Below are 24,427 nucleotides of genomic sequence, written 5' to 3' on the forward strand. Positions count from 1 at the left end.
GGGCACAACGAGATGATATGGTTTTGGTCTGGTTTGTTTGGTAAGTTTGGTTTGGTCAAGGCACAAGGGCAGGTCACAGATACCCCGTTGTCGTAGTTTTGGTAAACGAGAGAGGTGGAAGGGGGGCCACAGTTTTAATGAAGTCTGTTTTTGCTTTTTGAAGCTTGAGCACCCTTATGTGTGTTGTCGGTCGGTGGTAAGGGGAGGAGCATGTGTTGATGATTACATTTGTTCATGTTGACAACCCTCAAAGTTCCCTCTTCTTTCCTTGGTTACGAATACATACATATATTCCGGGACACGAACCTGCCCAGAAATAAGGCTTGTCTTATGTGCTGCCATCAAGAGAACCAGGATCGAGCGTGTGCATGATGATGATGATGATGATGATGATGATGATGATGATGATGATGATGATGATGATGATGATGATGATGATGATGGACTTGAAGCGCAATTATGACTAGATTTTTCACCAGGGAGGGGGGGGGCCTTTGTTTCTATTCTGGCTTGACCTACCATTTACTGCCCATCCTCAAAACGTTACATCGAGTTTCCTTAACCCCTTTTTTAACCCCCTTTTGGTTGCATTTTGCCCCAACTACCACCGTACCACCCCAACTTTGACAGCCATCTCCTGTTTGTGAAGTCAACTACAGATCAGGGTCGCTGGATCAGGGGGCACGCCACAACCATTGATGATATGAAACAATATATTATTATCACCAAGAAACCCCCCCCCCCCCAAAAAAAAAAAAATTTAAGAATCCATCGGTGCAAAGGGGTATAGTATAGTAACACTTTTGTTTGCTCTCCAAACCCAACTTTCCCCAACTAGTTTATTCACGCCTCCCAGGCTTAAACGATTGATCGTCCCTTTCCAACCCCCCCAAATCTTCCCGTCATTATCCATTATTACTCCTCTCTTTCTCTCCATCTTGTGTGCGCAAGGGGGGAGGGGCGCGGGCGGGTAAGTAAATGGTATGTATGCATACTCGTAAGTACTCGTTGCCAAGTATACTTTTTCCGTGTCCGTCTCTTTACTTCCCTAGAGTTCCCGTTTTTCCATCCAAAAGTACCCAACCCTGATGATATCCTACAATTTGTTCCCTTCTTGGCATCAACAACCCTACTCGTCAAGCCTAAACATCTTCCTCAGCCCCCTAAACCTCTTCTTCTTCTTCGGCGTGCCCCCATCCGCGGTACCAGTGACGCTACTCCCGTCCACGCTCGGAGCACCCGTCGAAAAAGCCGTCCGCTGCTGCAACTGATGCTGCACCAGACCCGTCCCGAGATTTCCACCCCCGATTCCACCAGACAACGTCCGAGTGCCCAGATTCCCACTTGTAGAAGGTCTCTTTGGCTCGTCATCATCCTGCGGCATCTGCATCCTGGGCGGCGGAGGCTGCTGCTGACTCTGACTGTGACTGTGTCCGAAGATCCCCATCCTCTTTTGAAGTTTGGGGCTTCTTTGCGGTGGCGGGGTCTGAACTACCGCTGGTTCAGGCTCCGGCTCGCCCTCGGCAGCGGGTGGCTCCTCCACTGTGGGTGAGACATCCTGCTCTCTGGCAGCCTTGAGCTGGCTGGCGTTGCGCTCGAGTTTGGTGTCCCTTCTCGCCGGGCTGTCCATGCTGCTGCGGGCGATCCCCCCAGAGGAGGAATCATGCTTCTTGCGGCGGAGGACAGACATCAGACTGCTGCGACGAGTCGCGGCACGTTTGCCATCGGCGGGTGGGGCGGCCCCTGAGACAAGAGAGGCTGTCTCAGCTCCCAGTGCAGGGGCGGTCTGAGAAGTGCGAAGGATGCTACCCTTGCCAGAGCGGACACGGCGGAGAGAGGTGTCCACCGTCAAGGGAGGCTGGCCAGCCGGGCTCGAGACCGCTGGTTTGGTTGTCCCATTCGTCTTGACAGCCGGTGTCTCCTCTGACTCCTCGAGCTCCTCCAACAAGGCCGTGCTGGCAACAGAACCACGGCCAACACCTACCCCGTTAGGGGCCGACTTAGACTTTGGCAATGGGGGGAGCGGCGCCGGGGCGATATCATCTTCATCGCTAGAATCTTCAAACCGACTTTGGAAGCCACTGGCCCCTCCGTCCTCATCACTCGAGTCGGCGAAGCGACTGGAAAACTTGTTCCCCGACTTATTCTTTGTAACTTTGGCACCACTCTTCTTCCCAAAACTTGGCATACGCATCCCGCTCGGACTCCTTCTTCCCTCAGTAGACGAGTCGCGTAATGTTCTACGCATCTGAGTGCTCGGAGCTGGAACTTCCACACTTTGTTTGGAGGACACAGATGTCATCGAAAACCTCTTCGACGGCAGGTCAGTAGGTGGCGAAGTCGCTCTCATGGTCATGCGGAAACCGGTGGCTGACCCGCTTCTCGGCCTCGACCTCTTGAAGCTGCTTTCACTACCACTAGAGTCGCGGCGTTTCAATGTTGTCGGGACAGCCGTGACAGGGGGGCTTGCCGCTGCCCGTCGCTGGCTCTCAGTAGATGCAGAGCTTGCCGCAGCAGCAGCACTCGGTGCTGGGTGCCTAGCTGGACTCATGTCCGCGGGTCTGGTGTCAGACCTCCTGGTGTCGGCACTGCTTGATCGCAGTGATTTGCGCAGACGGGGACCTTGGGTAGGAGCAGACTGTTGCTGAGGTTCGCTGCGCAGAGTCTTCCTCATGGTTGTCGGGATGGCAACTTCCTCTTCGGTCCACTTCGTCCCAGGCTTGATCATATAACTGCGCTCGGGATTCGCCACAGCTTTCTCCTGCTCTCTTTGGTGCTGGACTGCCATCTGCTGTGCCATGTGCAAGGCCAACGCCTTGCGCTCCGAACTCCTTCTCTCAATCGATTTCTTCTTTTTTGGCTTCGGTTCAGATTGCACCTGATCCAGATCGGCCTCGACCCCGGCCTCTTCTCGTGCCTCCTTTTCCAGCTGTGCTCGCTTCTCCGCACTGAGACTTCGCCAGTATGCTTTCACCTTTTCCCACTCATCCTGCGGGCTCTCTGTGGGTGGACTCGCAGGCGGACTTGCGTGTGGGGTCTCAACGGCAGTCGTGGCTGTCGATATCTCGGTCTGGAGTTTGGGCGTTGCCTCGACGGGCTTTTCGGTAGCATGTAGCTCTTTCGGAGGCTGGCGAGAGCTGGGATCCGGTCGGAGTGGGCTTTCCACCACGGCATCGAGCGACAAGAAGCCGCTGCCCTCAATATCGGAAAGGTCCTCACACGCATCGCTATAGATGCTGCTTTCGGAATCAGTAGTATCGTGAACAGCTGAAGAGATGGTTTGCGTCGAAGGCTGAACTGCCGGCCGACTTTCCGGGACCTCGACCATGGCGGGCTCAGGCCGCTGAGGAACGGACTGATCGGACTCATCCTCCGGGAAGCCTCCCGGCACGTCGAAGAACTCTTCCTTGAGTGACTTATCTTCAGCCATCGCAGGTGGTGTCGGCTGAATGACAGCTATATGTGGAACTTCTTGCTTCGGTGCTGAATTGACCGAGGCCTGCCGAACAGCAGTAGGGATGCTTTGTGGGCTGGCTGAGCCGTTCGACAGTTCAAATTGAGTCTGAAGTGGCTGCCGAGGGGCAAAGTCACGGCTGGAGACCTCGGCCGGCTCGTGTTCCGACTGAGTGGTAGCCAGAGAGCTGTCGCTGTCCGTGTCGCTGATGTACCCACTGCCCTCGACGCTAGTAACAACAGGAGGCAGAGGTTCCCTGAGCCTCGAGGTATTTGCAGCATGTGTACGGCCCTCGTCACATTCTTGGGAAAAGATTCCACCCAGCGCGTGGTCATTGCTGGAGCCCAGTGATGGACTGGGAAGAAGTCCTGTCGCTGAAGGTCCCGTAGAAGCATGTGTTGTCTCCGCGTTCGGCCGAACAAGCGGTCGTTCCGCATCCTCCTCCGGTTGTGCATCTCGGGGCTTCCTTTCTCGAATGCTTCCAAAGCTCGGCAACGCAGGCCGGGGCTTCATGATCTCATCATCATCCAAAGATGGGATGTCTTTCTTGACAAGGCCGAAGTATCGCTGACGGCCGGCCTCTGGAGGGCTGGCGGAGAGCGGTGACGTGGCGCGGTTGTCCGGCGAAGTGCTCACAACATCTTTAGCATCGTCAAAACTGACACGCACGGACTTCTTGCGCCCAACAGGTGGCTCATGATTGCCACTTACAGATGCCTCGGACGACGAAGGCGACGCGCCTCTCGAGGGGCTCGAGTGCTTAAGGGCCGATTTGCGCGGCGAGATCGACCGAGGAGGAGGCGAGTGCTTAACTGTCAAGTTTTCCTGGACCGGCCCAAAGTGTGCTTGTCGAACAGGGCTATTAGAGTGACTGCGTTCATGTGCGACTTGAGCCCGTCTCGTGTCAACTGGCGAACGACCACCTCGTACGGGGCTTGGACTGGCTGGCTTCGATATTTCGACAGAGGGGACCTCGAGCTCAGTATTTGGGTACGTCTTTTGCCTTGTTGGGACTGCATCCAACACTTGTGTGAAAGGTGATCCCCTCGGTTCCGGTGTGGAACCCGCTTTTTGCCGTGTTGGAACAGAATCTAGGGCCTGTGTCAAAGAGCTTGTTGGGATGTGGTTTGGCTTTGGCTCCTCGGGCTCCGCTTCCTCCCTAACGACCGAAGGCTGTCTCCTGACCCCTTGCCAAGTCGCCTCCTTGCTGACCTGAGGGCTGGATGGGGTCATTGGTGGAGGGCCATGTTGCTCAAGCCTCTTCGCATCCAATCTTGGTGAGCTGATGATGGCTTTGACCGATGGTTCCTCGAGATCTTGCACGTATACTGGCGGCTGGGGCACATGGGTGCGCTCCTGGACGGGGGCCGGCGTGATCTGTGATTGGTTCTTGGTCGCTGGAGAATTGTCGACCGCTGTGCCTTTCGGACGGCTCACTGTCCCTGCGGCGAGATGTGATCCAGCTTTTTGCGATGTCCTCTTTTTCCTTTTCGAGTCGGTGCGTTGTTGGGGGGCTTCATGATGTGCCGGATGTAGCTCTGATCGTGGGACCATGCGTCTCGAGTTGGGGTCATATACCAAAATTTCGTCGGGGGCGGGATTCGAGGTAGACCGAGTTCTTGGACTCGCCACCAGTGCTTGACGGGCCGGTTGCTCTCTGGTTCGCGACATCTGCGCAGGCAACCCGGCCTCCACAGGAGATGCCGGAAGGCTGAAACGAGCCGAACTACCGACAGAAGCAGGCGCTTCTGTGGGGGACACTGGGGGAGAGCCAACTCTCGTTCGCGTTGGGTAGGAGAAGTTTATCGACGACGCCTGACTATCAGGCCTTGCAATCTCAGACACCATCTCTTGCTCTTGTCGTGGGATCTGTGGTGGGCTTGATGGAGGGCTGGCCATAGCAGGATCCGTCCTACGGATATTGGAAGGGTCGCCGACCTTGGCCGCCCCAAACCAAGACGGCGCATCTTCTGAACCAAGTCTCTGAGACGCAAGTCGTACAGGGGTGGTCCCCATTCCTAGGCTTTTGGATTTGCGATGCTGGGTTTGTGGTGACGCGCCGATATCTTTTGGGAGGGCTGGGACGGGAGGGGCGTCGTGACTGAGCGATTGCGTCTGTCGATGTCCTCCGCTACCACCGGGTCGATGTGGACTTGGACTTCGAAACGTTCGCTCGGTCATGGACCCGCTGCTTCCGCGCCGTTGCAGGTTCGGTCTGCCTTTTGTTATTGGTGATTCCGTTCGCGACGATGAGGCGACCGATGCGCTGCGGCGTAGGGTTCGTTTTGTTTGCACGTCGGCCACTCGTGTTGGCGTCATGGGTCGCGCGCGAAGAGCAGCGGCGGCAGCGGCAGCTGATAATGTAGAGTTGGACTCATGGCGTTTGAAGACGGCAGCAGCAGCCGTGGCAGCATTTGGATCAACAGTCGCCGCTGTCAAGGGCTGCACGATGAAGGGCATATCAGCTTGGGATTCTTGGTCGTCGCGATATCACCGCGCCAGCTTCGATCAAATTTCTTGGCAGGAACCACTAGGTGCCCACAACAGGTATTTTCTGAACAATAAAGCAATCTCAATGGCTTCATGATGCTTCGCAAAGCTCGAGCCATGTAGGAGACTCCATGCCAGTCGACTCTGTCGCTGTGGCGGCATTGCATCCGGGGACAGGTGCGTCAAAGCAGCGCGGTAGGGACAAAGTACAATGACGACATACCGGATTGGGCGGCCGAGGATGCCTTCGGGAGCCAAACATCCTTGCAGATATTAGGCCTGCCCGGGCTTGTGAGGCTACCTTGATGAGACGGTCATAGGCTTATCGCTGGGTTCGATGGAGGCGGCAGAGAGGGGGAGAGAGAGAGAGAGAGAGACAAACTCGCGCGTGTTGGTGTTTGCGACAAGGTGGGATTGCGTGAGAACTAAGGAAGAGATCCCAAGACGGGACGGGATTTTTGATGACGGGAAGGCGCAGCTCCCCCCAAGCTGTTTTAGGTGTCGTATGGTCCATGTAAGCCCCGTCATCTTGGTCGGCAGCAAAGCCGGGGGGGGGTGTGGTTTGCGCTAACTCATCTTGTAAATCAGAGCTCTCCACGCCATCCCGATTCGCGAGCAATTGGTCCAGCCTCGAGTGGACACCCACCCTCAACCCTACTGGGGCATCTGCCTCCTGTTGGTTATGCGACATCAACCAGGGCTGCAGTTGCTCAAAAGAGTGGAAACACGACATCAGTTGAACTGTGGTTGAGACACCACGTCTTGGTTGGTGACCTACTGGTGAGCGGTCAACCCATTCCTTCTTGTCAGGCCCAGTCCCGTCAGCTAACTAGGTGTGGGTTCGCATTTGCTGTGTCTCCTCTACATATACATGACTCTACACTCTGGAAGTCCCAGGTTATGGTCATCTTCAATCGATGATAGAGTCAGTGTCGGACTCACTCGGAAACAAAAGATAGCACCCATATACCTCTTCCTTAACAGGTGTACCTTGACGTGGTCACTCACAGATCAGCGCCTCCTACGTACCACCGCAGCCGGCGCACGAACTCAGCGGCTTCTCCGCCTCCGTTTTACTTCCACTCATGCCCATGTGCAAAACGGCCCTTCCATCTCACTGAGGTTGCACTTGGGTAGGTACCTTCTCAAGGCATTCAGACGGATATTTGGCGCTACTGGCGCATCAGATTCCAAGTGCCGATTTGATGCGACTATCTCCACGTTTTCCACACATGCTTCTAGAAGCCAATGGCCTCTGACCACCAGAGAGGCCCCTGGTCTCAGACCGTCACATGGAATAGCTGTCTCGTAACATCTCGTCCAATCTTCAATCGCATCCAAGTTCTCAGCTCTCATCGACTTATTACATCATGACGCATCAAGAAGTCTGTATTACCGCCAATCTATCTATTTCTCCCCCCAGTAAAACAATACTAATACAACCAACATGAGAGTCAAGACTAAAACAGGTGATCCGGTTCTTAAACAAGGGGGTTAGAGCAATAGAAGGCCTGTTTTGGTGTGTTGCTTCGTACATGCTGTACAGTAAGAGGGGAGCGTGGTGGGGGGAAAAGCAGTGGTGCAGTGCGGTGCAGTACATCAGTCTAACATGACGCTATTGTGGTGGAAAAGGATGCCCCCTCCGGTCCATCCGCCCGCCAACCCTATACCTCATGGCTCAGAATGACCAACTAACAATATTATGCGCGCAGACCGTATGCGCAACTTGAAAACGTTTATCCATGCTGCCGTGAGAAATGAGAGGGTTGCCGGTAAAAGTTGGGGGAGGGGGCCGGGGTTATGTGCCCGGTATGTCATGGTTGCCGCCAGGCCGGATCGGGAACTGCTGACGGCGGCCAGGCACCTCGGCGGGACAGTCGGGATACCCAGCATCTTCGCCCTCACACTCCTTATCCTCGCACTCTTCGTCGTCGTTATAGTTCTCCTCGCTCTGCGTGCCCTGACTGTCGGATGCCCCTTGGCTGTCAACGGCCGCAGGCTCTTGTACAGCATTATTGTTCTTGTTGTGAAGCTTGCTGTTCTTCTTTCCCTTGTGCTTGCCCTTCTTCATCCTCTCCCATTGAGCTCGACGTCGCTGCTCCAGCTGCCGCTGCTTGCGGTCCTTGATCTCATACTGACGGATGAGAGCCTCGGGCGGATGTCCAAAGATGTCCTCATACTCGCAGAAGTGGCAGATCCAAATATCCTCGGGTTTGGGGGGATGCCGTCTGTTCTCTTCTTGCTTTTCCTGACGGCGTGCTCTGGCAGCGGCCAGGTACTCGGTGGCAGCGTTGCGGCGAGCGGGCTTGGGATTGGCAACCGGTCGTGCATGGGTGTTGCCTGCTGACTTGGCAGCCGTGTCTTTTGGTAAAACATGCGCAGGCTGGGGCAGGGTTGATGGAGCGTAGGCGGTTTGAGACACCTGGGTGCCACGGACGCCGTTCACCAGAGGTGGACGAATGTTCATAGACTGTTGTGGCATCACTCGGCCGGGCCAAGCCGTTACTGCCGAACCACAAGTGAATGTGAACTGGCTGGTTGCTGGAGTCCGTTTCGTATTCAGTTGCTGGTTCAGAAGACTGATGTTTTCTCGGCCTTGATGAGGGGGCAGTTTCTCAGCATTGGCAATGGCACTGGAAATGATGCCAGTGTTTTCGGCTGAGATGAAGGTCAACGTTTATGCCCTGTCAAAGAATAGCAAAGAGTTGTAAAGACTTACTTGGTGGCTTGCCACCCCATTGCACCGGACGTGCCTTGACTCTCCCGACCCAACTGTTACTCGTATCCGGCAGTGGCCGGAGCGGACTCCGCCCGCTTCTCGGACGTCCATACCGGCCACGACCTGGCCCCGCCACGTTGTACATATTGCACATGCCGTACGTTCCTCGGAATCCAGGTCCATAATAGGTTGTACACCCAGGCGGTTCTTCGTCATGGGCGTCCAAAGGCTGCACAGCAAGTGAACCAGAGCTTGGAAGCGACTCGCTGCTGTGATGTGCTCCATTCGAAAGCATCTCGGCAGCTGATGGAATCTTGCGCTTTTTCTTGTTGTTGGTGTGCTCAAAGGTGTCGTATCCATCGGCTGAAGATGACGCTGAATTCGGAGGGTATGGTATTCCGTGCCTGCTGAACTCGGTCTTGACCACGGGGCGTGAGAGACGGCTTGTGGAGTCGAGAGGCACTCGGTTTGCCCGCCTGATCGAAGCATCATCTGCTCCGGTTCCAGCTCGTGACTGTTGGCCAGGCTCGCCGGTGAGCCCGGACAACTGAGACGCTTGAGCATCTACCGGTGGGCAGGGGTATGAGAAGAGCGGGTGAACGGTCTGCGGGACTCGAGGATACTGGATCGAGCTGGCGACTTCGGCCGAGAGGCGTTCCCGCAACGGTCTCTTCGGCAAGGGCCGTATCGGTCGACCGGGAAACAGCGTAGACACCGTGTCGGCAGACATTTTGGAAGAATGTTCACGTCCTATGGTCGAACGATAAGTCGACAAGGTTAGCTTGAGAATCCACTGGCCGGCGAGGAAACCGAGCAGAACTGTGAGGAGGGTGATCCAGAAGCCTTGAGAAGCCGGCAGATCAGGAAATTGCCACATGACAGGTGGCGCTTGGTTCATGTTTGGGGGAGGAAAGGGTTGCTGACGAGGTGGTGGAAGGGAAGAAGGGCAAGCAGCGACTTTGCAAAAGGCAACGGCACTCCTCTCGCATCCGCAAGTATTGCGATTCCCAAAATGCCATGGGTGGTGCTGCCGTGGGATAGGGGTCCAACATGGGAAGGAGCGCATCAACCTACCCGACAAGATTTACATAGTACCCCAAACCCTCAGAGCCAGTGCCAGTCGATAGCTGAACAACCAGGCCTGACTACCACAACCGGCCGCAGATATACCCCTCCTTGATTCTATCGGTTTGCTTCGTCTGGAATTGAACAAACTTGATGGTTTATCCTTTCTCGCTTGCTTCGTTCAGTGATGGCTGGCAGCAGCAGGTAGCTAGCAAGAGGCACCACAAGGCAAGCTCGGCGAGGGGAGTCTCGGTTGGCTCCTTTGAGGTCGTCGACACCGGGGTCGGCCGTCTGCCCAAATGATGCGTCAGCGCTCTCCACTTTCTTACAATCAACTCACCCGCTAGCAGTAGTCCCTCAATGGCATCAACTGCAAGAGTTGTCCAGGTGTCCTGTCCTCTGTCGCTGTCATTCTCGGCTGAGAGCAACCATGAGGGGCAACACCACCACCAAGGGCCATTTGAAAGCGAGGGAGCTAGGGAGAAGGGTGCCGAGTCTGGGCTGATCAACTGCCTGGGGCAACCCACCTGCAAGTCGATAGCAAATTGGAAAACCAGAGGCTCGCAATAACTCGGGAAACCAAAGGATGCTAAGCAGTAATGAAGCTATCAAAGTGGAAGTCGATGGAAACGAAGATGTTTTGATGAGTGCTCAGCAGGTGAACGGAGAATGAGCGAGCGAACAGTGTTCAGTGCTGGCAGTCCACGACCTACTCGAGGACAAATTACATAATCCGGCCGGACTGCCCACCCCTCCTCCTTATCAACAACATCTTATCGTCCGTTTTAGCGTATCCGACAATATCCCGTGAGCTGCTAGCGCGGGGCTCTGACGCACGTCCATCCACACACTGTGTGCCTCCAGGGCTTCGACACCCCTGCTTGGGAATGTTAATTCAACAGTGGCCGTGAATTCTACTGGGAGAGCTAAAAGGGATTTGATACAGAGAAGCCATGGTCGGATACATATGCAGAGGGACTGGCTGGTGGTTATGGGGGAGGCCTTGGCTAATGCTGTACTCTCACCAGACATGGACATTGCACGTGTCGCTGTTCTGTTACGGATCGACAAGCCTGGTATATCATACATACTGGAACACGGTTGAAAGATAGTCAGAACCACTCCGAGGATAATTAACAGATCTCCATAGATAGCTAATCAGCTATTAAAGCGGTTATAATGATGGCTTCGAGGCATGCTCATTCACAAAAGGTCTTAGGGGAAAATGTTGTCATGGGGCAGATGTGATGGTCTGTATAGTCCTTTCTTAGCAGGACAAGGCAGACTATACTTCTATTATGTATGAGAAAAATGCAGCCATGTCCAAGCCCAAAGAGTTGAGTCAGGTTTGTTTGGACCTGGCTGGATCTCTAGGTATCTATTGACTTTAGCACCACCACATGCCTCTTGGCTTTGGTGAGCCTTAGTCACTGATGTCATGTTGGCGCGTTTGTTCCATCCCGCCTGTATGTTGATGCAAGAGCGCCAAAGGTCCACAAAACTTCCGAATTCGGATCGAATCCACTTGACCAGATTTCGTACCTGCTGCAAAGGTACTCCAGAGAGGGTTGTGAAGAACTCGTGTAGAGGCTTAAGGGGATCAATTTTTGTGGGGGAATTGCTTCTCAGTCAATGGGAGATTAGCTGCCTTCAATTATCCTGCTCACTATGGTGGCTGGAAACACACGAACAGCAATTGGCATCTTTGGTGCACTTGCAAAGCATGGTACTCTTGAAAGAAGTGTACGCTGTAGAAAGAATTGGGGCAGAGCTCCCAGGCTGGCCCCGCATGGCCCAAGTGCGGTGCCAAAAATTGCTGGAGCACGCTTCGGGGAAAATGTGGTGGTGCGCTGCTGGGTCCCCAGAGCGCTTCTGCCAGTCGCTTCCACTCGCTCCAGTCCAGTCTCCCCCATCTGGCCCTCTCCTCCTCCTCCTCCTCCTACCGCTCTCACCACCGACTTTCTCGCGCTCACCTGTCGCTGGACATCCATCCTGTCTCTGCAGTGGCTGAAGTCATGAGAATCACTTCTTTTCCAAAGAGACACTGTGGATTCCGCCCATACCTTCGCAGATTAACCTAGCACCACGCTCGCCGCTGCGCCCAGCCATCTCGACGCCCCTAGTTGTCCTCTCAACCACCGCGTCGCATTTTTCCTCCCCTTGTCGGAACACCCTCATCTCTTCAGCTTCTGCCCAGCTCTTGACAATTGAGCACCAGCAGGACTCTTGGGGGCACTACATTGTGCTGTCACCCTCTCTCAGAGCTCGCTCTCGGATCTGTCGTCCCTCGGCCCGGCACCAACATCTTCTCTCCAGCAGACCCGACACCCTTTGCTGGAGAGCACCCTGCCTCGAGAACCGAGTATTCTGTTGAGCCCGACAGATATCTGGGTACATTTCTACACTACTATCCTTCGGCTGCAGTATTTTGAGTTCTGGTGGCAGAATCACATCACGACAGACTGTGTCGCGCTTCGCCCATTTTTGCACCAACGGTGGTGCGAACATTACCTCGACCTTTCCACCCATCTTGGCCGAATCGTCCACATAAACCTCGACAAACTCGAACATTCTCGTAATCACCCGATCTCGACGTCTACATAACTATTCGATACGAGACTTGAACTTTCAGAAATCCTGTCGGTCAGCCTCGGTCGTCAGATCTCGTGTCGCTAGGGCATCCCCGATTAAGCGCCGCTTTGCCCACACACTCGCGCACCCCTTCGCGCACCCCTTCGCGCACCCCTTACACCTGCGTACAGGCCTGCACCTCCATTACACTCTCGCATTTTTACTGCCCCTCTCGGAGCGGCTTCACGTGGCAAGCAATGGCAGGACTCGATCCCAGACGGTCTTCGAGGGCGCGCGCTACCCAGTCACAGTCACAAGTATCCTCATCGAGCTCCAGTGCCTCGGGGCGGCCGGAACGCAGCTCGAGGCACTTCAACAAAGCTGGCTCTCCACAAAAATCGGCATCCGCTGGCTCGCTGTCCTCCGAACCACCGGAAGATACAATCACTGCCGACGATACATTCGCCACACGCCGTCGAACCCGTGGACAGGGTGACGATCGGGACAGAGCTGGCGTCAAGGCCGAAGCGGCCGACATGACCAGCGCCGACGATGATATTCAAGAAGAGGACGAGGCCGTTCGCTGCGTGTGCGGCAATGAGGAGTACCCAGGGCCACCACCCCTGGAAGATGAACCTAGACATGGGGCCAAGGGGGCTGTGGACATTGACCCAATATTCTTAGCTTCTGTCACGGATGATGTCGCCGGGTTTTTCGTGCAGTGTGATGTTTGCAAAGTTTGGCAGCACGGTGGCTGCGTTGGAATCATGACCAATCCCGGTCCCGATGAGTACTTTTGCGAGCTCTGTCGCCGTGATCTTCACAAATTGTGGACAGCTTCCAACGGGTAAGTATGAATCTTTTCCATACCGTTCTGTGATCGCGCTGGGACGCTGGGCTCAGCTGTGCTCAACAGCTGAACGCAGACCCGAGATCATGTTTCACCAGCTTGCACCATCCCCGGGCGTTGGGAGGTCACAGACCATCAATCAATCAAGTTGCTGACATCGTGGCTCGCAGGAATACCTACTCTTTCTATCTTCCCTTGCGCCGACAGTCGAGGACCTCGTCGAGATCTGCGTCTCTGAACAAAGAAGGCACACGATCGCCCACCAAAGAGAAGGAAGCGCGAAGCGGACGAGCCACCTCGGCGAACCAAGCTTCGAAACGGCGGTCGACTATGAACAGCCGCGAGGCTGCTTATGACGAAGCGGAAGCTCTGAGAAGGGCCATTGAGGCCAGCAAAGAGGAAGCTCATCTCGAGCCCGAGGGCGTTCCTAGGCGGCCTAAGAGGGGGCGAAGCGACAGCGAGGAGTAAGTGCCGTTGGCTGCGGTCAGTAGCGTTGCTAACTTTGATCAAAGGAAGCAGGAGGGTGCCAAAAGGCAACGCACCAGCTCTCGATCAGTGTCTCCATCCGTCGACAAGACGGCCGACGAATCGGACGATCCCAAAGGTCCTAGTCGAAACGGGAACAAGTCAAAGCCGCGCGGCGGCGCACGCAATAACCGGAACGAGAAGCTTTCCGAAAAGGAGGAAAAAGAAAGACAACGGCAAGAGGCCGCGAACAAGAGAAAGGGGAGGGCCGAACGTCGGCGAGCTGATGGTACGGCGTCCACGAGTTTGGTGAAGGTGTCCGAGGCTCACACGGATGCAGATTCAGATCCTTCAGAAGAGCTGCCGTCGGCAGCTCGGGCCGTAGTCAGCAAGGCGGTAGCACCAGTCACCGGAGACACGAGCACAAGCGAGACGGCCGCAGAGACTGTTCAGCAGCCCTCCGCCCCAGAACAGCAGCAGCCTCCTCCAGCATCGCAACCGACCCCTGACTCGCCGCCCACGCCTGCCATATCACAGGCCAAGACGGACAAGAAAAAGTCGCACAAACGAAAAGGGCGCAACCAGTACACGCGCGATGACGAAGCCTCGCCGGCACGGTCGGTTTCCCGAGATATCCAGAAAGACGAGCATCCCCCGGCAGGAAAGGGGCACCACCACGGAGACGGCGTCGGAAAGGCGGCACACTCTCGATCGCGAGGTGGGATGAACAGCAAAGTCACGATGAATGACATGAAGAGGAGGGCAGCGGCTTTGCTGGAATTTATCTCCAGAACACAGGTGGAGCTTGCTGGAGAGACGGCAGAAGACGCAGCGAGGAATGACGTGGCAAAGGCGGCTATTGTCAATCCCACTAGCGCACCTGCGGTAACGAATGGCACCAACGGTATCACCACCGATGATTCGACCCAGAACACATCGACAACAGGGCCGACTTCGGCACTGGAGAGTCAAGAAAGGGAGTTCAAAGAGCTTGGATGTGTTGAAATGATGGACAGCCTGACGAGGCGGTTGGTCAAATGGCAGCAAGAATATGCTGTATAGTTTTATGGGAGGCTGGAAGAAAAGGCTTTACTCAGGGGGGGGGGCATATCATTATCTCTTTTGTATTTTGCATTGGCGGCGTTGGCTGGAGGGTTTGTTTTGTTTGGGTCAAGGGGGTGGGTAATCTTTCATTGGCATATTTTGGCACTGGTACCGGGCGTAGGCACCACGAGCACAGAAACCAGTCACTGATGGCGCGGGGAAACTTTTTGGTCATCTTTACATTCTCGAAAAGCAGAGCTTTGCTGTTCTCATTTGTCTTCTCTGCTCAACTACTTCGGCGGGACACTTTAGCAATACCCCTTGCTGCGGACATCTTGGATTCTTTGAGGGACGTCGGCTGGGTGGGTTTTTTTGGGTTTGGGAAAGGATTGTGTATCTAGGGTGGTGGTTCATATTGTACAAAAGAAGTTTCGAGGAAGAATTGATATCCATCATCGAACATGTGTTGATGAGTAGTCTGTAAATATGATTGTATCCGTGCATTGACCCCGTTACGTGCTCCATCAACATCAAAAATCGAAGGGCTTGGCATCTCATGGACCTCTCTCATCAACTGCATGTAAATCCCAACGATACCAACTCGCAGCCATTCTGCACATAGTAAGTGTTGTTTTGAGGACTCCAGCTGTCGATCTTGAGAGACCAGTCAACTCACACAACAACAGGTCTTTCTTTTCCTTCATTATCGACTCACAGCCCTCTCACCATGCCCCGGATAAGTCCCCGGGCCGCCGTGAGGGCAGCCTCCAGGGCGACCTCTGAGCTATCTCAGTCCACACCCAACCCCATAACCCCAATATCAACCATGATCAACCAGCGGGCCATCCCCTCCGATGCCAGCGAAGAGCTCGCGGCATTCAGATCAAAAGCTCCAAAGCCAAAACCAGAACAACCCCCACCAGTCTCAACCCGTTACCCTCATCAAAAACCACATCGTGGTCATGGACCCGCTTCACAACAACAACAACAAGCACGACCAGAGAAAGAGCCCATCCCCATCGATTTTACGGGCTTTGTTCCTAGGGATAAATTCGAAATCTCCACCTCGCTCCCCCGATCCTACTTTCTGGGCCATCACAGCGCCGCCCTCAACAAAATGCGCCAGTCCCTCTCCAACGTGGGCCTCATCCTCGAGCTTCGAGACTTCCGGGTCCCAATCTCCTCTTGGAACCCGGTATTGGAAGAATCGCTATCCTCCACCTCCGCCGGTGTCCCGAGATCACGGATTATCGTCTATACCAAACGGGACCTCGCCCCCCCAGCGCAAATGACTTCCCACGGGCGACCGGTGCCGGGCACGCAACCACCGGGGCATGTCGTTCGGGTTTTGAGGACCTTTCACAGGCCGCCGAGGGTGAATAATGTAAAGGACATCATTTTCTTGGGTATGGGGCCTCATGGAGCGTCTTTGCAGCCGTTGCTGGACGGGATAAGGGATGTCGCACGGGAGATGGACTCCCTCACTGGGCTGAGGGTAATGGTGGTGGGGATGCCGAACGCGGGCAAGTCCACCCTGCTGAACAGACTCAGGAGTCACAGTCTACATTTGGGCAAGGCGGCCAAGACGGGGGCGCAACCTGGCGTGACGAGAAAGTTGGGGACGCCGGTTAGGATTCTTCCCGGGGAGGACTCGGGCGATCCGGAGAGCATGGGGCTGGGGGAGGGGGTTTTCATCGTCGACACGCCGGGTGTGTTTGTGCCGTACGTTTCTGAGCCGGAGGCCATGTTGAAGCTGGCGCTGGTGGGGTGTGTAAAGGACGGGATCATTCCTGCTGTTACTGTGGCTGACTACCTCTTGTATCGGTTAAACCTGGTCAGGGAGACGACATACCTGCAAAGGTTTGGGATGGGGAGGCCGACGAATGATGTGCATCAGTTTTTGAGGGCGGCGGCAAGACGGACGGGGAAGTTGAGGAAGGGAGGAGATGAGAGTATGGAACATGCGGCCGACTGGGTTATTCAGGAGTGGAGGAAGGGGAATTTGGGGAGGTTGTTGCTTGACGAGGTGACTCCCAAGAAACTGGAGGAGGCGATGGAGCTGGCGAGGGAGCCGAGTCTGAGTATGAACCAGGCGAGGAAGAGGGAGAAGGTGGCGAGGAAGGAGAGGAATGAGGCTAAGAGGGCTGGGGGTGGGGAAAGTGCTTGAGGGGTGTGTAGAACGATGAGTTATTGTACGTTTTTGTATACTAGGTGATTGAGTTTCCAATACGGGAACATGCAAAACGATTCTTCGCGTGAAAAGATAATGTCCAAAGTGACGTTCCCATATGCGGTTTATTTATGCCTCTCTCTATATGCAGCCCACCATACGATCTATCATACACACCACCGTTCCTCGTCACTTTCTTTGTACATTGACCCTCAGTAGAGAGATGCAGTTGCTTTTATACACATAACAGATTTCCTTCCATCACCCACTCCTTATTTTTCCCCGGCCCCCACCCAGTCTCCAAACCACTTCACCCCCTCCTTCTTCACCTACCCATCCTCCCCAACCAGCGCCTCTCCCCTCGCAAACTTCCCCACCGCCTCGAGATACTCCCTTGTCAACTCTTCCACGCTCTTCTCCTTGACCTCCGGCTTCTCAGCCGGCTCAGCCATAACCAGAGCCTCATCGATGGCCTCCACCAAATCAGCCCCCTCCCCAATCTCCCCCATAACCTCCTCCGCTGCCAGGAACCTTTCTTCTTCCTGCTCGGCTACCCCCTCTTCCACAACCCCCTCCTTGGCAGCCTCAACAGGCACCGCATCCAACGCAACCTCACTCCTCACCCCCCTCCGAAACCCCCCGCTAACATGCGTATACCGCATCCTAAAACCCCCCCACTCACTCATGATCATCCGATGGATCTCCAGTCCCGCAAACATGTAATCCATCTCCACCTCCCCTTCCTCCGCTTCCTCCCCTTCCTTCCCAGCAAACAATCTCCTCGGCAACCTCAACCCATCCAAACTCGCCGGTGTCGCCAGCTTCTCCTCCCACGGCTTAAGCGTGCTGTCCCTGAGGAACTCAAACATCGGCTCGGCGTGCTCCTTGATCCCTGTCCCCGGGAGATCATAGTACTTTGTCTGATGAAGCCTCACGTCAGAGGGTGATTCGGGGAGGGGGAGGTCGGCGTCGTGGTCGTTGATCACCGCGCGGAGGTCCTTGAGTTCTTTGATCTCGCGGTGGTCCGACTCGATGCGAACTTCCAAGTTGGGGGCCGAAGAGATGAGGGATGGGTCGGTGTCAGGGGCGGGGATGAACCGGAGGACTGTGATCATGTGCCAGAGCCCGGGGTTTTTGAGGTTGGATTCGAGAGACAGGAAACGGACACAGGGCAGGACAGGGGCGAATGTTCGAGGGAGATCGGGAGCCGGAGGGGCGGTGGTTGAGGGGGAGACGGAGGAGAAGAGGACATGGCCAAAAACAGCGGTGGTGTCGGTTTTGGGGTGGAGGGACCAGCCGGGGGAGTAGTCGGCTTTGTTGACGGGGAGGGCTTCGGTGCGGTCTTTGAATTCGACGGGGTGGGTGACGATGGAGGTGGGGATTGGGTTTTTGGTGGATGAGGTTGTTGTCGTTTGGTCGGGGGGGGAAACATCCTCATCGTTGGTTGCTCGTGTTGATTTTGGTGGGACCTTGTTCGTGGCGGCTGTCCATCTGGCCCAAGACTTGCTACGCTCGTGCCAGGGGAGCTTGGGACCGCAGTCCACCTCGGGAACAAAGCGAGCCTTGGAGGAAGCCTCGGGGGTTTCAACCAGAGACCGAGAAGCACGAGGGTCCTCACGGTAGGCGTAGCTCAACAGACGGAGCACCTGCTCGCCGTGGTCTTCGGTGACTGCGTCTCGTCCAGGCAGCTGAATCCAGGTGACGAGGATCTTGTCGCCGGACGGGCTACGACGAATAATGCTGTTTGTCATGGTTTCGACCTGATTCAAAACCGCCGGCTCGATCGCCAGAGGCCCTGGGGTGATGAAGCTGGCGTTGAACTGAACTGTTTTCATGTGGGACAGCAGCTGGTTGAGACGGTCGAGAATCAAGTCAGCAGTGTGTTTGGGTGCGGTGATCGAAAGGTATTGCGAGCTGGGGAACATCTCAATCTGCTTTCCGTTTTTCAACAGGGTGCGCGAGATATCTCTTAACCACCTCTTGCCACCAAGGGTCAGCATGTCAAACTCGGCCTTTCGCAGCTTCACATCCAAGTAGCCTTGTCCCTCGAGAACACTGCTGCACGACAGATCCCAGCACATGCGCATCAAACGCACCACCAGCTTCTCTTTGGGAGGAGCCCCTTGGGAAACGTAACCCCAAAGCTTTCCATCCAGATCTGGCGTGGTGTTTTCAGCGGCCGCAACCCATGGGCGGATCTCCAAAATCCAGGGAGGGACTGTCGTGTTGGCATCTCCCGGATCTTTGAATTGGCGGGCCGAGTTCCACGTCTCAACATATGCGTTGAGTTGGGGAACCGTGAAACCTTGCATGAGAGTATCCTTGAGCGTGACAAATTCCTCCTCGCTCAGCACCCGCTCGTCTGCCGGTCGCAGCTCGTGAATGTTGAGCAGTATTTCCTCCGAGGTGAGACTACCAGCGCCCCCTTCAAGCAGATTCTGCAACATAGCCGACGTCTGCCCCAGCTCTAGATCTTCGCCTCCCGTGGTGAGTTTTTCCAGTCGCCTAAGGGGCTTTTTTCGAAGCACGATTGCAGTCGCTGGCTTGCCCAGCATATCCAACCCCAGGTTCTCCCTTTCAGCTTCGACTAGTTGCCCCTTGGACTTCCAGCTTTTCGAGTCTTTCGAGTCTTTGAATTGAGGAAAGGGCCAGTACATGCTCTTGTTTGCGGCATGTTCGCCCGATCTTCTGGATCTGTCCCTCCGCGCGGGTGGGTGCTCGCTCCATGCGGGTGGGTTCTCTGGACTTTCGAAACCGCCATCACTTTGGTCTTCTACCAGGCCCTCACTCCAAAGCCGTTGGCCATACTCCTCGATTTCCCGCGCAATATCCTGCTGGATTTCCTGCTGGATTTTCTCTCCGCTAGCCTCTGGGCTTCTCTTTTGTTCCTCCTCGGCAGCTTCCAGTTCCCATGGGGCTGGCTCGAGGATCCTCTGAATTCTTTTCCTCTTCTTGACTTCTGTCACCTCGACTTCGAAGAAATTTTCCGTCGTGATCTCGGGTTCGTCTTCAGAGTTCGGTTTCGACCCGGACGAAGAACCAGCAGCGTAGCATCGTGAATGCGATCGTTGACGCGAAAGCGGCAAAACGGTATGCCTGGACAGCGCGGGGAGCGAAGAAACAGGTCGACTTCCAAAGTATCTCGACGATCGGTTTGCGACTCTTGCGCCGGTGCCCGAAGCTGACAGAAAACCTGAACCTGCAGCGCCTGCCAACTGGAGCCGGCACCTCAAGCAAACAAAGCTGGCGCTGCCAGTCACCGGTCGCCTGAGCATTTGATTTGGTGCTTTCCTTTTTCCTTGAACTTGAAACCCAATGAAAGAAATATCACCGCCAAGAGTCCGTTTCTTTTGCCGTATGTCGAAAAAATTCAAGATGTCGCTTTCACCAAGCCCAGTCGCAACGTCTGCGACGACGAGCACCTTGCAGATTGAATATTTTAGGTGGGTCCTTCACAACGTCCCCCAACCCACTTTCCAACTTCCCGGCAGGCAAAAACCCCAAAAAAAACCCCCCCAAAAAATGGCACATGGGGTCACGTAACGTAACAGCTGGCGTTTGACGCGCCAAGAATCAATTAAACTATGTTGGACGCGTTTTCCTTTTCCCCCCACCATTTCATTTCATCAACCCCAGAGTCACTGTCTGACATCATCGTCGATACGAACACCCTCTTTGTTAGCCGCCATCAACCAACCGACAGTCTCATGTATGCCAGTTCCACCGCCCTTCGATGCTGGGACGAGTATATACTTGAGAGAATGCCCAGACTCCAGCAGAGCCGCCGCCAACGGCCGGTCGATGAGGATGAAGATGTCGACATGCATGAGCCACAAGATGATCAATACGCCTCAGATGGTGCTGCCGATGAAACGATGAATGGTCCTCCAAACGAGGAGCTCAGCCAGTTGATAAAAGGATTGGTCCGGTATGCCATCGCATGTGATTTCTCACGGACCCCCATTCGGAGAGACGCCATTAGGGAGAAAGGTTTGTGTCTTTTTTTTTTCTTTTTCTTTTTTCTTTTCTTTCTCCCCCTCTCATGATACCATATATACTAACCCCCTCCCTCCTTAGTTCTCGGTACAAATGGCCGGCAGTTCAAAACAGCATTTGCCGGAGCTCAGAAACAGCTCCGAGCAGTTTTTGGCATGGAAATGGTGGAGCTTCCAGCTAGGGATAAGAATCTCATGACCACCGAGCAGAAGCGGAAAGCCGCCAAAAGCCAGTCCCAAAAGGAAGCCACATCGAATGCCTACATTCTTACCAACATCCTGCCAGAAGAGCTTCGAACCCCCGCTCTCACCCGGCCCTCAAAGGTCGTGTCCGCCGAAGGTGAAGCAGCGTACACGGCCCTGTACACCACGATCATCTCGCTCATCACCATCTCGGGAGGCGAGCTCAGTGATACCCGCCTCAGGAGGCATCTGGCCCGGCTCAACGCCGCCGAGTATATGCCCAGCATGAACCCAAACGACCCTGCTAACCCCACGGAGAAGACCGACGTTGTGCTACAGAGGATGATCAAACATGGGTATCTGGTCAGGATGGTGGATAACAGGGGCAACGGCGACGACGACTCTACTACGTGGCATGTTGGACCAAGAGGGAAGGCAGAGGTGCCCAAGGAGTCAATTGCGGGCTTTGTCAGGACCATCTACGGTGGCTCGGACCCAGAGTTGGAGTCAAAGATTCAGATTAGCTTAAAGGGCGTCAAGGAGAGGAAACCGGAGATACATGAGCAGGAGCAGGAGCAGGGACTGGGTGATGAAGATGAGGTCCAGGATGATGAAGAGATGCAAGAGGCCGGACCGAGTAATGGGCAGAGAAGGAGGCATGCGTAACAAGGAAGGGACGCGCATACCATGGGATCAAGGTGTTTTGGCGTCTAAAGGGGTATCATTGTGGAATTCGTTCTATGGGTATTTGCGATCGTCTGGGATTGGCCAGGAGGCCGTACTGTTATCACTTGCAGCGATGATACTGGGAACTGCCAGGGGGCGAGCATCCTCCCAGGTGTTGCATCAGCCACCATGAGTGTGTTGGAAAAGAGATGGGCTACTTTGGTTGGCCTGATTGATCACCCCCAACTTGCCCGTTCCTGTGGTGTTTACTCCGTCGTCATGTCGTGAAATGTGCAAATGTGCAAATGCGATATGAGAGAGGCTGTCATCCCTCATTCAGCTTTGTTGTCCACCCATGATCGTATCCTCTTCTCTCGCTGGTGGTGGTCCGGCGGGCTGTATCATTTTCTGTTTTTAGACATGTCAGCACATGCTCTGCTTTTTCAGTGCAACGGGATACTGACTCTGATCATCTCGGCGCGCACTTTGGTAACAGGCTCATTCGATGCCAGCGCAATATATGACAGGAGGGGGGGGTGGCCGACGATGCTGGAGTAGGTGTCGCGGTTGATGTTTGTCTTCCACTCCCAACTCGTCGTGTCTGGGTGCCCAGTGCCGATGTACTTGGCCTGCAGCCGCTCGAGCTCTTGTTGGGTACGAAGTTTGTCGGCCTAGCGTGAAGCGAAGTTTCGTTAGCGGCTGCATCTTGAGGGACTTGATATTTTGGGGGGTTAAAACTTGCCATATTTGCGCACTTTGTTGTGGTGTTGCTGCTTTGCTGGATGACTTCGAGTTATGAATATTGCGCAAAAGAAAGAAACGGAATGCGCTGCGCTTGAGCCGTTGTGACCTTTGCGCAGCAGCGCGCCTGCCAAGACGAGCCAAGTTCTGGAATGCGCAGGGGCAGGTCCCACGGCAGGCTTGGCATTTCAAGCTCGGTGGGGAACATGCTCTCTGCAGGACCCCATCTCACCTCAAGGTCACTTTGAGGAAGCACTCTCACCTTCAACTCACCCAGACCAGGCGCATCATTCTGTCTCAGTCAATCAATTACACCATCAGTGTTACACGTACACATCCATCCAGAGGGATCATCCGAACTATCGAATCATTACCACGTCTCGTCGGGATTGGGGTTCCCAACCCCCCCTTCTTTACTGCACCATGACGGCCATCCTCCTCCAATGTGCCCTCGCCGCTGCACAAGACGCTCGTTTCGACTCGGAGGCTTCTGCAATACAACAAAATCATAGGGCGACTCACGGCGACGACCCTTTAATAGCCTGTTCGTCCTGCTACGGCAGCCTCTTGGACCTCTACAAGGCCAGGTATTTCAACTGTCCTCCGGCAGACTTGCTGAAAGACCCGTCACTCTCATCCCAAGGCGAATGGTTCACATCCGCCCCCCCATCTTTTCTTGAAAAGCTGGCAGATCTTATCGAAAAGGCAAAGCAGTATCAGATCCATCCAGGCCTTCTTGACGAACATGTAAAGAAACAAAAAGAGCGATGGTATGCCGACAGCCTGACGACGCTGAGATTGAGATCCATGGGGCAAGACGAGGACAAGGCAGCCATCGCCGAACAACTAGAAAGGTTCACCGCAGGATCGGCACCAATCGAGGAGCTCATGACTGCTGTATCGACATCGTTGAAGAAGTTGTCAGGCAGCGAAAATCCGCCAATAGATGATTTGTCCAAAAGACTTCTTGCAGCCACAAATCACACTGAGAGGATAGAGGTGCTCAAGGAAGCCCTCTTTGCGACACCATCACAACCGACTGACGGTAGCCCGAGTGGCGAGGTGCCCGAGGTCCACGCAAAATACTACAACATGCTCGCACAAGAGAATGCCAGCATGGAGCAAGTCAAGGACGCAATCTTGAGTGATCACCAAAGATTGTCTAGCGCCCAGGACGAGATCAAAAAGGTCGAGGCAAGGCTGGCGGAGCTGAGGAGAGGGCAGGCTGCCTACGAGCTGGAGAAGGCCAAAAAGGCAGAAAACAAGAAACGGCTTGCCGAGCAGCAGAGGAGCGTGATACCTGACGGGCTGACGAACTTGCCACCATGCTCGGTGTGCCGGAATCCCGTCAACCCTTCGAGCTTCAGACTTTGCACCGTCTGCGCGCTCCTTTCTGGGTACGAGCTCGAGGGCGCAGAGATGACTGTCTATTGTGGCTTTGAGTGCGAACACGAAGGATATGTAAGTCTGCCTTTTCCCCCTGGCTGTCTGCTCTCGTCTTGGAAGATACTGATGCTGTTTTCCCCATCAGAGAAATCATCTCAAGGCTCACAGTTGTTCCGCCGGTCCTACATGTGTTCACGCTCGTGTGGACTCATCCGGGGGGCGGCAGATGCCAAACAACAACCATGCGGCACATGACGAAGACACTAAGATGTCGGACGTTCTTGCCACTCCGGCAGACGTCCGATTCTGCAAGGAATGTGTTGTCAATCTGAAGAAGCCCACAGCGTGGTGTTCTCCGGCCTGCGTTCGTGCTCACTATGCGCAACATCATGGGAAAGTCCACGTCGGAGGAGCCGCCGACGGCGATGATCGGATGGATACCAATGGGGGGCTGGAAGGCGTTGATTTCGACAGCCAGCATTACACCATTTCTCTGGCGGACGCGGTTAAGGAATGGGAAGCCAGGAATGGGGGGGTGCGGTTGGAAGAGTAAGGCTCTCCCGGAAGATGAGAAGGAGACGGTTTGCTTGTGAAAAGATTTGCGTGGCGGGTATGGCCCTTGGGGGAA

General features: G+C 54.9%; 7 protein-coding genes across 7 annotated transcripts, besides 2 other annotated features; 4 read left to right on the forward strand and 3 right to left on the reverse strand.

The window, feature by feature from the left end:
* Nucleotides 1-1,129: 1,129 nt before the first annotated feature.
* PODANS_1_20140 (uncharacterized protein) lies at nt 1,130-5,914 on the reverse strand (the record flags this gene model as incomplete). Its single annotated transcript, XM_001907443.1, has 1 exon — nt 1,130-5,914. The coding sequence occupies one exon, from the start codon at nt 5,912-5,914 to the stop codon at nt 1,130-1,132; it is 4,785 nt and encodes a 1,594-aa protein (XP_001907478.1).
* Nucleotides 5,915-7,742: 1,828 nt separating this feature from the next.
* On the reverse strand, nt 7,743-9,393 carry PODANS_1_20150 (uncharacterized protein; the record flags this gene model as incomplete). The annotated part of the gene is made up of 2 exons (XM_001907444.1): nt 7,743-8,602; nt 8,664-9,393. 2 exons carry the CDS (start codon nt 9,391-9,393, stop codon nt 7,743-7,745), a joined length of 1,590 nt encoding a protein of 529 aa, XP_001907479.1.
* Nucleotides 9,394-12,352: 2,959 nt separating this feature from the next.
* PODANS_1_20160 (uncharacterized protein) lies at nt 12,353-14,676 on the forward strand (the record flags this gene model as incomplete). The annotated part of the gene is made up of 3 exons (XM_001907445.1): nt 12,353-13,146; nt 13,203-13,613; nt 13,662-14,676. Coding segments are annotated over 3 exons (2,220 nt in total), but the record flags the coding sequence as incomplete, so codon positions are not given.
* A 709-nt stretch (nt 14,677-15,385) lies between these two features.
* PODANS_1_20170 (uncharacterized protein) lies at nt 15,386-16,825 on the forward strand (the record flags this gene model as incomplete). The annotated part of the gene is made up of 1 exon (XM_001907446.1): nt 15,386-16,825. One exon carries the CDS (start codon nt 15,386-15,388, stop codon nt 16,823-16,825), a length of 1,440 nt encoding a protein of 479 aa, XP_001907481.1.
* Nucleotides 16,826-17,157: 332 nt separating this feature from the next.
* On the reverse strand, nt 17,158-20,103 carry PODANS_1_20180 (uncharacterized protein; the record flags this gene model as incomplete). The annotated part of the gene is made up of 1 exon (XM_001907447.1): nt 17,158-20,103. The coding sequence occupies one exon, from the start codon at nt 20,101-20,103 to the stop codon at nt 17,158-17,160; it is 2,946 nt and encodes a 981-aa protein (XP_001907482.1).
* Nucleotides 20,104-20,412: 309 nt separating this feature from the next.
* Nucleotides 20,413-21,672, forward strand: PODANS_1_20190 (uncharacterized protein; the record flags this gene model as incomplete). Its single annotated transcript, XM_001907448.1, has 2 exons — nt 20,413-20,818; nt 20,906-21,672. The coding sequence occupies 2 exons, from the start codon at nt 20,413-20,415 to the stop codon at nt 21,670-21,672; spliced, it is 1,173 nt and encodes a 390-aa protein (XP_001907483.1).
* Nucleotides 21,673-22,008: 336 nt separating this feature from the next.
* Nucleotides 22,009-22,080: a sequence feature (Short protein (PODANS_1_20200, CAP68155.1) was converted to a misc_feature.).
* Nucleotides 22,081-22,136: 56 nt separating this feature from the next.
* Nucleotides 22,137-22,145: a sequence feature (Short protein (PODANS_1_20200, CAP68155.1) was converted to a misc_feature.).
* A 691-nt stretch (nt 22,146-22,836) lies between these two features.
* Nucleotides 22,837-24,352, forward strand: PODANS_1_20210 (uncharacterized protein; the record flags this gene model as incomplete). The annotated part of the gene is made up of 2 exons (XM_001907450.1): nt 22,837-24,001; nt 24,060-24,352. 2 exons carry the CDS (start codon nt 22,837-22,839, stop codon nt 24,350-24,352), a joined length of 1,458 nt encoding a protein of 485 aa, XP_001907485.1.
* Nucleotides 24,353-24,427: the final 75 nt, after the last annotated feature.

This window comes from Podospora anserina, chromosome 1, assembly GCF_000226545.1.
Source record: "Podospora anserina S mat+ genomic DNA chromosome 1, supercontig 4".
Taxonomy (NCBI): Eukaryota; Fungi; Ascomycota; class Sordariomycetes; order Sordariales; family Podosporaceae; genus Podospora; species Podospora anserina.